The sequence below is a fragment of the Passer domesticus genome, chromosome 5 (genome assembly GCF_036417665.1).
Source record: "Passer domesticus isolate bPasDom1 chromosome 5, bPasDom1.hap1, whole genome shotgun sequence".
NCBI lineage: Eukaryota > Metazoa > Chordata > Aves > Passeriformes > Passeridae > Passer > Passer domesticus.
In genome coordinates this window covers 42319070-42331141 of record NC_087478.1, presented here as the reverse complement: position 1 = coordinate 42331141, position 12072 = coordinate 42319070, and the positions used below count along the sequence as shown (strand labels likewise).

Genomic DNA, 12072 nt, shown 5'->3' with positions numbered 1-12072 from the left:
TGATAGGCTTTTCGCAAATATTAGGATTAATATTAGATGTGTTATGTTGAAAAGTTATGCTGTATTAATTTTCTCAAGTCATGTGTTAAATATAGTTTTAGGTTATAACATAATGTTAAAATAGGAATTATGTATGTGGGATGTTTGTTTTTGTAAGAAAGGAATGAGGTATTCGCACCAGATAGCAGCCACAGGACACCTAAATCTTTCAGAGAATGAAAATTTATTGCTCTTTTATCAGAATAAATAAACTTCTTCCCATCTTGCTCAGTCATTAAGATGTTGTCATGATTAAGAGGAAGAAGTTGATGATGCCCAGACACAATCCTTTGTTTGCATTAAATTTATGCATCATGTATGAATTGTATGAATATGAAACAGGCTGTTGTTTTTAATGTTTAAGGCTCTGTTAAGGTGTGTCCTTTTTTGGGCTTATTTTGCCCAGAAAAAGTACCTGGACATCTGTTACTCTTTGTTTTTTATTGTCTCATATTGTCTCATATATCCTAATCCAAATTGTCCAAATTTTTATTACTCTAATTATATTACTATTTTTATAACCATTTTATTATTATTACACTTTTCTAATCTTAAAAACAAGTGATTGGCATTCTTCACACATATTCACACTTCTTTTTGTGTGAAAAAGGCATTTTTTTATATAGAAGAGTTAATAAAAATGTACAAACTGTTATTTTTGCCTGATTTTGACTTAGTGCGAGAATATTTTCTGTGAATCTGATCTCCTGAGCTCTGCCAAATATTCTTCAGTTTTGGCATTTGTGCTTTTTGTAGTCAGTCCTGGTTTCTTCTGTGTTTTCAAAAGAATGTTTCTTTGTCTCCAGTGTTGGCATTGCTGTCAGCATATATTCAGTGAATGTTCTGGAACAAAATTCATACTTGCCAGACCTCGGTTGTGTAAGTTAGGAGCCTAAGTTTCATACAATCAGTCTAACTCTTTTCTTAGGAAATGAAGAGAGATCAGGTTGGCATCTGATTTAATGAATAATTTAATTTGGTTCCTTGTGGACTGGGATCAGGGAGCACACTGACTCAGATGCTTGTTTGTGCACTTCATGTAGGTAGAATAAATCTAGATCTACCACCCTGCTAGGACCAGTTGTGGGGCTGGTGCTGTGATTTGCACTGGCACAGCCCAAGCTGTAGTGAATCAAACTGTAATTTGAAATACTTTTATTTATTTAAACTCTGTACCATTAAGCCTAGCACTTCTCTGTATTTACACAAATAAGTACTGATGGACCCCTTTTGTTCAGTACCTGTTCCTTGTCTCAGCCTCAGTGTAGACACAATGGGATAATCTGTACAGTGCAGACAGTTTGAGGCGTGGGTTGAGAGAGAAATACCCACTGTGTGTGGGTGTCACTGTCCACTTCATCACATTTCAGCATCTGGTGTTAGCAAATTTGATGTAACCACATTTCTTCTTATGGAAACAAAATTGAATAAAAGTTGTGGTTTTACTATGTTTCTTTCTAAAACTTCAGAGACTGTTGGGTTTTCCTGTGAAGATGTTATATGATGATGCTAGACTTCTGTCCTCCCTCAGTTTTAGGAAAACAATGGTATTCCACTGCACAGAGTGAGATAATTTTCCTCTCTGAAATACTCATCCGACTGAAACCTTGAAACTGCAAAAGCATCTTGTATTTTTTTACAAAAAATTCTGAGTCAACACCTTTCAAAGTATTAAGTAGTAAACTCTAATATCTCAGAAAGAAACTGAAGTAATTTGTCTGAAAATTAGTTTTAAAGCTGGTGTGAGCTTTTTAAGAGTCATGGGGATTCTTGAAAATGCTGTTGAATCAGCAGTGTTCCATTACTGCTGTTTCAAATTAAATCTGGCTCTACAAGCAAATACTTCAGATATTACAAAGGAGGGTCATGAGGCATGGAAATGAATTAGCTTTTAAATCAATATGGGAGTGACTAAAGCATATGTATAATTGAATGAAGCGAAAATTCTGCTTATAGTTCCTCTTAAAACCACTAACCTTCAACAAGAGGTTTGATTAATATTTAAGCAAGAACTTCAAAAAGAATTGAGTTTGTCTTGAAAGAATTTAAATCCTTACTGCTGCACTGAAGGCAATAAACTTATTAGTAATAATAAATCTCGGCTCACCTTCTGTACCGTGGCATCAAAAGTTTACATAAAATAGCTATATTTTGGAGAAGTGGAGGATGAGTTTTAGTTGGTTTTTTCCTCATTGATTTCAAGTGGAACTAGTCTTTATCTAAGCTAGAAGGTTTAAAAAACCTTCAGAATATTGAATCAAAAATAACCCCCAAAGTTAGACTTTGTTGTGGGCAAACAGAATGAGCTTGGCTTTGGGTGCAAGTTTTGTATTGTTTCTTAGGATTTTGTGGCCTGTTTCAGAGAGATAAATCAAAGTTTTTTCTAGCTAGTGGTAAGAATTAGAAGCAAATAAAGTATCATTTCTGGATTTTGAACAAAAGCTTAAACTTATTGTTTACAATGCTTATGCAGCAGAAACTGTGAAACACTTTATCCTGATATTAGCATTTTTATCTTATGCATTTCATTTCAGAATTTAAAAAAAATTATGATTTTTCTAGCACTGACTTTATTAAGTCATTGGTGAAAAATAGCATTGAATCATTTTTGAAATCTTCAAAGTATAGCTTCACTGCTTCTTAAGTAACAGCTGTCTAGAGTTATAGAACAGTTGATTTACCTAGATAATAAAATTAATTTATGTGAGCAAATTCAAGAGTATTCTCTTTTTGCCAGTTATCTTTTGTTTCTTTGTCCTTCTGCATGTTATCACCTTTTGTCTGTGTAAGGATGCAGGCTGGAATATGTACAGTAAGTTTTTGTTCCTGGAAATTATGTTGGCATAGTTTCTTTTTACTTAGGGTAACCTTGTAAATGAGAAGTTCCTGTAATTATGCTCTGTCGACATTTGAAGCTGTGTTGCACACTAGGTAGCAGTTTGTCTACTTGGAAAATGTTTGTGGCAGTTTAGTATGTGAAATTTTCATACTGATGTATAACTTAGAACTCTCTTTGTAATTAGTCCACAGAAGAAAAACTTGCTCTAGCTCAAGAAGAATTAGTTTCCAGCAGGAATCAAATTGCTAGCAATAATCAACAGATTCAGGAGCTGAAGAAAGCTAAGTCTACACTGGAGCAGGATGCATCAAAGAAAGAACAGCAGCTGGGTGAGAAGACCAAAATGCTACAAGATCTTCAGAATGACAGGGTAAATGCCTCTGCCTTTTGAAATCTCCACACCGGAGATTTCACAGCCACTCCATGCAGGCACCCTTTATTATTTTGTATTACATCCCTAATTTGAGAGCATAACACTGTTACAGTGCATAACAATAACAGTTTTACTGAAGCTCTGGTGAAAAGACTTACAAAAGAGACAGTTGTACTGAATTTGGTTCAGAATATGCTCTCATTTTTTCTAGACAGGTTGTGTCTGGACAGGTGGGAAAACATTATTAATTTTAAATCTAAATCTGCAATCATGCTGCTAATTGCATTACGAACTGTGGATAGATATATGGCAGTTGTTTCCCCATAGTTACAAAGTCACCAAGTAATTTTTGGGCCCTGGATGTTTTTTGATTGGTTGGGTTTTTTATTTTGTGAATTTGCAAGAGGTAACTTTTCTAGCACTTCTATTTCTCTTCAAGATTTTGAAAGAAAAAGATTTGGCTAATGAAAAATGTAAAACGGCAGAGCTCCAGGAAATAAGGAATAGACTTGAAAAAGAAAGTGCCAAGCTGGGTGAAGAGCTTAGAGCCTGCAAGCAAGAATTTGAGAAGGTACATTGCGACAAAGTTTTCTTCATGTGTTTGGTTATCTGATGAGAAATATGTGTCTACTCAGTAGATGCCTGGAATGGTTTTGCAAAGATTGTTACTGTAAATATTGGTAGTACAGGTAAGGGAACCAAAGCCCAGATTTTATTGATCTCCCTCAGCAAGGATGTCTTGTGTGGTGATGATCCTTGAGCCTAGTGAGCCTGTCACCAGGGCCTAGTGAGCCAGCTGGGCTGCATTACTTGTCTTAGCTTCAGGATGGGGTCTGTGTCTTGCCTGTTCTTCAGTTCCACTGTAAATTCACTCTGCATACCCCTGCTTGACTATTCTGAAAGGAAAAGCTGTCCAAAAGAGTCACAATGATGAAGTTTTGCACATATTCTAGGCACATCTGGACTTCTCAAGGATGCATGGTAGAGTTGAATCTTTCTTACTGTTGTTTCTTAAAATGTCTGAAAAAGTCACAGTTGGGGAAAACTCATAAAAGGCAAATGTCAGGAGCTTCATAAAAGACAAACTCTCTTCCAAAACCATAACAATCAGTTGAGCTCTCAAAAAGGTAAATGTTGGGAGACTTTAATGAAATAATTTTTAGTCTTCAGTGAAACTAATTGTTTCTTGCCACACTATACATATTCTGTTTTTTTAGTCTCTATAAAAACTAACATTCCTAAAAGGCTTCAGTTTGTGTTTTCCATAATGTATTATTAGCAGTTATATTTGCATCTGTTAAGCACACTTAGTTTAAATTGTTGCACAAGTATAAATACAGGTACAATTCCCTATACACTAATAAATAGAAAATAACATGATAGCGTACAACCTTCAGATGTTCTTTTGCTCTCCTTTGATTAGAAAATGGTCTGTAATTTTTAGGTATAATTCTGTACTTTGTTTCTCTTGAGCACTCTGTGCTTGGGGAAAGGTATTCTAATTCTTGTTGTTCCTCAAATCTCTATTCTAAAGAATAAAATTTGTGAATATGTGAAAGGTGTGCACACCAATGTCAGCTTAATAGTCATGTCTTAATTTTCCTACAAGAATCAGACTGAATGTCTTTGAGTCTTTATGTCCTAAAGACTTAAATTCTGTTTCCCATCTCCTAGCAAGGAGTGGATGTATATGTATCTCTAGGGCATCCTCTTGTTCTGAGGATATGTTCTTTTCACTGTCCTTGGTTTGGTTTTAACTTGTATTGTGAATTTTGATTTATGGAAAATGGTCCACCCCTATTAGTCTGTTAGTACGTATATCTTTGGCTGTGTAATTTTATGGAAAATTATTTCTATAAATTAAATGGACTATTCTACTTGAGTTAAGTTACAGAGGAACAAGTAAAGCCATTATTTATATCAGCCCACTTGCTTAAAACAGAGTAATTTTTTATATACTGAAGACTAATAGAAACTAACTTTCTTTCATCAGCATTCAGTTTTACATTGTCATTACAAAGTTTTTAACCTCGTTATTGCAAACAGAGGACAATGTGAAGTAAATTTAAAAGTAGTACCTAGAAAATGACAATGGATGCATCTTTTCAAGGAGTGGTAGAAAACAATTCAACAGATCTTCCTCTCTACTTTAGTAGAAACATACATTAAAATTATTTCTAAAATTGAATGTTGATCATATAAGTTTAAAATCTTTGATCATGAAAATCACTGATACTTTGCTCTATAAAATCATCCTTTCTTCTAGTGATAAAACTAAAAATGGTTGCTGTCCTCTCCTAGGAAAGAATTACAGTATTTTTGAATTTAAATCCATTTACACTTTCAGCATTGCTACTTTAACTTTGAACTCTGTATCCTAACAGGAGGTGACAAATCTCAAGGATGGAAACCAGCTGTTGATTCAACAGAAATTAGAGCTGCAGGGCAAAATAGATAATGCAAATTCAACTCTGGAACAGGAGAAACAAAAACATCAAGCTGTCAAAGATCAACTGAAAAAGAGAGAAGAGGAGCTGAAGAAAGAATGTGCTGAAATTGAAGCCAAACTGGTTAGTATATTAGAGAGAACGAGACTGCTGTTTTGTGAACATGCCTTTGGATTTTTCCAGGGACAGAAAGGAAGCAATGGGTTGACTTCAGTTTCACTTTATATGAGCTTTTAAATGACAAGATCAAAAATCTTCAAGGCATTTAATGGTATACGAAAATTCACTGAGGTGACAACCTTGTACAGTATGTTGATTAAAAGTAGTGATTCTATTACAGTAAGATTCTTTGGGGAAATGTAGGGAATAGGGAAAGAATGCTTGGAAGCTTGTTTTTCATTTTTCCATTGTTTTTATAGCACACAGAGAAAAAAGACAAAGAAGAAGAAAAACGGAAACATGAGGAAAAAGAGACCAAGCTCACCATGCAGGTCACAGCCCTGAATGAAAACCTGGCCACCATGAAGAAAGAGTGGCAAAGCAGTCAAAGACGAGTGAGCGAGCTGGAGAAACAGACAGATGATTTACGTGGGGACAATGCTGTCCTGGAAGCAACAGTCCAGAATAATCAGGATGAGAGAAGAGCATTGCTGGAGAGGTAAGCTGTGGTCATGATGATGAGGAAGTGTAGTTTGAGAATTTAAATGAACTGAGGGTGAAAACTTGTTTGAGTTGATTTGGTATTCTGTAGTCATGCTTCATTTAAATTTGTATTTGTTCTTAGTGCCTGGGCTGTGGGTGCAGTTGCCAGAGTGCAACCCTCTGCCATCTCTGCCAAAGCACAGCAAGAGGTTTTGGGAACCAGCTGTGCTTTTTGTGATCATTCTGTAGAGAACAGGGCAGGCTTATCAGGATCTTTACTTATCACCAAAGCCACAGCTTTGTGCTTGCTCTCAAGGATTTATATCCATCTGTAAGACCCTTCTAAATCCACTGGGCTTCTCTGAGATTTCAGGTGTATAGGCTGTGGCTTCTCGTCTGTTGTGTCAGCCTTGTGGGGCCTGGCAGAGAGGACTTTTCTTACCTGAGCTAACTGTCCTTCTCCATCACTCTGAGGATTTAGTTTGAATATATGCCCTAGTCATCCAGAAGCCTGGAAGAGACCCCTTAAGTAGCATAGAATTTGCGTAGGAGCTCCCAGGTGTGCCTACTCAGCTCTGTGTTAGGAGACTGAATGTGTAATTGGATTAGATAGACTAAAGCTCACAAAGGAGACATTTTCTTCCTCCTGAAAAGCTGCAGTCTTATTTTCTCCCATCCTACTGTTGTCTCTACAATGTATTTAAGTCAAAGGTAAGCAGAGTGCTTTTCCTTCAGGCAGCAGGAGGCCTTGCAAGGCAGCAGGAGCTACTTGAATGCAGTGATTTCCAGGGGAAAAGCAATACCTGTGAGACAGGAAGCTTTCTTTGTCCTTATTTCCTGACATGTTTGGTGAAGGCAGAGGGGAAAACTTTTGTTGGTACTGTCAAGCTTGGTGGTTTGACTTTTGAGCAGTAGACCTTGGAAAAGGATGGGATCAATTCAAGTGAGATCCTGTTTCTTTGGCAATCCCTTGCTGTACTGTGTTGAACTCATCCAGTAGCTGTTTACAGCTTGGCAGAAAAATACCCTTTGAAATTTGGCTTTGAGCTGCTAACTTGAGTTTCAGCTGATGGAAGGCAGACTTGATAGAAGAAAAAGATTTCTTTTCTGCTCTGTTGCCTGACCTGATCTGCAGCAATAGGTTTGTGAGAGTGTCCCATGGCACAGGGATATTTATCAGGACTTGCTGTTGAGGGACTGCATTCAGCACTGTCCCTGGTTTGGGGTGTAACACCAGGTATTGATAAGCTGCAGATACTTAGGAGCAATGCCAGTATAATCTTTAATTGATTGTTACAACAGAATGTTTTCCTAGTTAAGGCATCCAAGAACCTTTCAGAGTAAGGATTTTTTTGGCTGGATTTTATGTGAGTGAGTTCTCAGACTGACAACCGACCCAAAGGACACACAGCATACTTTGTCTTAAATGCTTTGAGCTGACTGTTTATTATTTTGCCTCAGGTGTATAAAAAGTGAGGGAGAAATTGAAAAGCTTCAGGCCAAACTTGTAGAAATGAAGAAAAAGCTGGACAATACAACCGCTGCAATGCAGGAACTTGGCCGAGAAAACCAGTCATTGCAGGTATAATTTGATTTGAAGCTATAAAACCTGTTGATTCTCTGTTTGGGACCTTAGGAGAATTTCAAATTTGTGTCAGTTTGGTGGTGGGTTGCCTTTCTAGAGTGAATAAGGTGTTAGGTCTGTGGTGTGTGAGGGCCATACTTGTGTCTGTGTGTGATTACATCTGCTTATAGTTTTGAAGCTTGGAAGGTTTCCTCTCTGAACAGCCATAAGCCCTGAGTACCATGATAGAATTGGTGCATTTATTTTGCAATAGGTAGTGCTTGCTGTGGAAACAGAGGATATTAGAGGGAATAGACATACATTTTTTAAAAAGCCTGATGCTTTTTTTACATCTTCTGTATAGATCAAACACACACAAGCTCTCAACAGGAAGTGGGCAGAAGACAATGAGGTACAGAACTGTATGGCCTGTGGAAAAGGCTTTTCGGTGACAGTAAGAAGGGTAGGTGTGTTCTACTCTGTGTCTATGGTGATTTTCAGTTTTTATTGTTTTCAAACTCTTGGATTGGAAACAGACTTCAGAAAATGGCCTGAATAGTACTGTGATTCTCAAGACATCTCAGAATACAATTATTGTTTGAAATGCCATAACATATTAAAAATAATGGCTGTGGAGCTTGCTTTATTCATGGTTCTTTTTCCATTTTAACAGCATCAATTTATAAACAGTGTTAAAATGCTTCAATCCCCAAAGCAAGCTGGCAAAATTACACTGTTGCAAGCATATTTACAGCAAATATATTTATAACTGATCTGAATTAGATTTATGGTATAAAAGGAATGTAAATTGGTTGAAATTAGGTATGTGTGAAAATATGAGGCATCACCATGATCTAATGCTTTGTGACTATACATTTGTAAACATGGAACAGAAGAAACATCTGGATGTGTTTTAGGTCTGGAGTCAGACCTTGCTTGAAAAACTGCCGTGGTCAGCCAAGATGTTAGCATCAATTGGCAGGTCTGCCATTCATCCAGAGATGAGCACCCCTCCAACAAGTGACTTGGCAATGAAATAGATCAGAGTTATTTCTGAGGTTCATTTTTGCAGACCTTCCTGATACAGTCCTAGGTGACTCCCCCTGGCCTGCACTGTTTTGGTGATGTTCTTGGGTAGTCTTTGAACAGAGGCTGTAAGGATACTTCTCAATGTGAAAGCAGGTAATTACATATAAGAGGAATGTATTTTATGTGACCAAAACAAGCTCGAGAACAAATTCAAGAGGAGGATGAACTTAACCATCTATTTTCTGAAAGTGGTATATTCTCTTGACTCAGTGAAGCACTTCTGAATGTTTTACCCATATACCTTTTAGAAAATATTTACTCAAATGACCTTCTCTGTGCTATGTAACTGCCAATTAAAAATTAAGACTAATTTTTGAAACATGAGGGTTGATTTGGCTGAGTTGACTTGACATGATAGGGATCTCTATTAGTGATCACTGCCCTGCCACTGATGTTCAGCATGTATGTTTCTTCTCTTTTGCAGCATCACTGTAGACAGTGTGGAAATATCTTTTGTGCTGAGTGCTCAGCAAAGAATGCCTTAACTCCTTCCTCCAAGAAGCCTGTCCGAGTCTGTGATACTTGCTTTAATGACTTGCAAGGATAACTGGCTATCGTGAGTGACGAAGAAATGTTACACTAAAATTTACGATTTCTGTTGATGCACTTCATTCAGCACTCAGACTACTGTTCAGTTTGGACAATGATTGTAATACTTGGCAAAATCTAGTATATTTTAAAATGTTTATTGATACCAAGCAAAACTATTGTATTTTTTTGTGAGACACGGCCTCAGATCATTCATAGCTTACTGACATTCATCATGGAAAGAGCTTTTATGTCTAGATTAGAAATATCCAGTTTTGTAAATAAAGTTTAAACAGAGGAGTAACAATGTATTTTTTTATCTTTTATTTTTTTGTTCAAGAGAAACAGCATTTATGTGATATTGAAGTTTATTCTTGTTTCCTTCAAAGAAAAAGGAAGATGCAAAAACTTGTGAGGATTTTATGTATCAAATGTTGCTGTAAAAACATAACTAATTGTTGCATTTGATTGTGTATCTGATGGTCTTTATAAACCCCTGTGATTTTGGGTTTTTTCCTATCTCTCTGGTTCTTGCATTGTTTTCTCTAAAGTTTGAACTCCACAATGAGGGTAATGGCTGGACTCAACTTCAACTCAGTTTTATTTGACCTCTTGTAGTATCAGCACCCAAGTCCTTATCTAATACAGCACTTGGAACATCTTTACACATACTGTATTGGATAGTTGGTGTGTGAGTGCATCTGTCTCTCTGAGAGAGTATGTGTGAACAAGTGATGAGACAAAGTTTATCTGGCATTATAGCAGTATTTTATTTTACATTACAATATTTCATCCCATAGTGATTGATTTCACTTTTACAAATTTGGTTGACACATTTTAATATTCAAGAAACCCTTACATCATGTGGGTTTTAAAAAGCAAACAAACAGTGCTGGTAGAAGCCTGTGGCACATCTCTGCCCCTGCCCATTCTCTGGAAGCACTGAGAAATCACTGCTGTTCTAAGGGACAGCCAGACCTTCCAAGCCAGGCGTCCAACTAAGAGCAGGTATTTTTTGAGACAGCTGTAGTTTTTCTGGCCTATTCTTCTGTCCCTTCCCTCAGCTTTTGGCGGAAGAAGCTGAACTCCTGTAACACCTAACAAACCTCACTTTTCCATTACTCCATCTGACCCCCATTACCAGGGGCTCTGAAGTATTATGTTAGTTATGTGACTTAGTCTGCTTAGAATGGAAAACTGGCTTTGTTAGAAGCCAAACAACTCTTAACTAAAAGGCCAATATATGTGACTATGAATATTTATTCATACTTTCTGTACTGGGAATAGAAGTTTCTTGTACAGTTCATGTAAGCTCCATGCTTCTTTTTTGTTGTGATTTTGTTTGCACCTCTTCATTTTTGATTGCCTGTCTCTAACTTCCCTTTTTATCTGGTATTTCAAAACCCTTAAGATTATTTTTTTATAAGAAGGGATTATGCCTTCCAATATTTAGGAATTTTTTGTCTTAAATATCCTAATAAATTCTCCACCCCTCAAATCCTTCGGTATCTTACCGAATTTTGCCAACTGTTCAGAGAAAAAGGTTGTGTCCTGAATTCCTCTACTTCTTTTCTGAGGCAAGCAATCAAATTCTGTCACAATGATGGTATCTTAGTCATGATTAGGAAGATTTGTTTGCTTTTATCTAGTTACAGCTCTATATGTGAATGAAGTGTCTTCTTTTATAAAAAATGTCTTGATTAACTGTCAAGTGAAGAAACTTCATCCGTCTACTCCAGCAGTAACGATCTATATGTTTCATATCCCCTTTTAACTTACCCAGCAAATTCTACATTTGCACTGTCAAGGAGTTTTCGTAAAATTCAGTTCTTGTTTCCCAGAAGCCACCTGAATGATGTGACGTGTTCTTATCATTGTAAAAGGGTTTGGGTTACAACTGACCTGCTTTTCTGGTTTGAAGTTGAGTTGCTTGCTAAAAAAAAACAAAAACAAACCAAAACAAAAAAACCAACTGCTGCAACAATTCCATATGAACACAGCCTCTGGACTCCCTGTTTTTCCTCATCAGTGTAACTGTTTGGCATAAGAATCTTTTGAATAGAAAATATGAACAGAATCTCTGCCTCTGGGAATTTTTTTTTCTATTTATTTGTTTACTGAGAGAAACAAAAAAAAATTGCTTTAGAGTCTTTCTTTGTCTGACTTTAGAAATGTGGGAAAAGTAGAGACAAGACAGTTGTGCTCCAGCCTAGATACATTCTGCCCTTTTGTGTAACACACAAGAGCCTTGTGCTGTTGTTTGGGTGAAGGACAACCACATAGAATAGGAGGGATTTTGAGCAGGAAGGGAGAAATTTCCTGCAGCTGCCTAAGATCAAAACACTTGGGGCAGAGGAAGATGGAGATCTTTCAGGGGAGCTAGGAAAGTGGTTAGAAGATTCAGTTGTGTTTAGGTGTTTTGCTTTTGACTGGGAACATGTGAAAGCTCAGGAGAGACTTCTGCACTGGTAAAAGCTCTGGAGGGGTTGTTGTTAATTCAGCCTTTTGGGATGCCATTGTGTAAAGACAGAGACCTTTCCCAGCAGGTTGC

The 12072-nt window shown here is 36.9% G+C and overlaps 1 protein-coding gene across 6 annotated transcripts in view; it reads left to right on the top strand.

Annotated features, from left to right (window-relative positions):
* Nucleotides 1–11204, top strand: part of EEA1 (early endosome antigen 1) — a 62730-nt gene extending 51526 nt beyond the window's left edge. For all 6 annotated transcript variants that reach the window (XM_064419704.1, XM_064419703.1, XM_064419702.1 and 3 more), the window contains 7 exons: nucleotides 3063–3248; nucleotides 3691–3822; nucleotides 5636–5821; nucleotides 6118–6356; nucleotides 7802–7922; nucleotides 8269–8367; nucleotides 9418–11204. In XM_064419704.1, the coding sequence (XP_064275774.1) occupies nucleotides 3063–3248; nucleotides 3691–3822; nucleotides 5636–5821; nucleotides 6118–6356; nucleotides 7802–7922; nucleotides 8269–8367; nucleotides 9418–9540 (1086 nt within the window). In that variant the 3' untranslated portion in view covers nucleotides 9541–11204. The remainder of the gene's footprint in view (nucleotides 1–3062; nucleotides 3249–3690; nucleotides 3823–5635; nucleotides 5822–6117; nucleotides 6357–7801; nucleotides 7923–8268; nucleotides 8368–9417) is intronic.
* The last annotated feature ends 868 nt before the right edge of the window (nucleotides 11205–12072 follow it).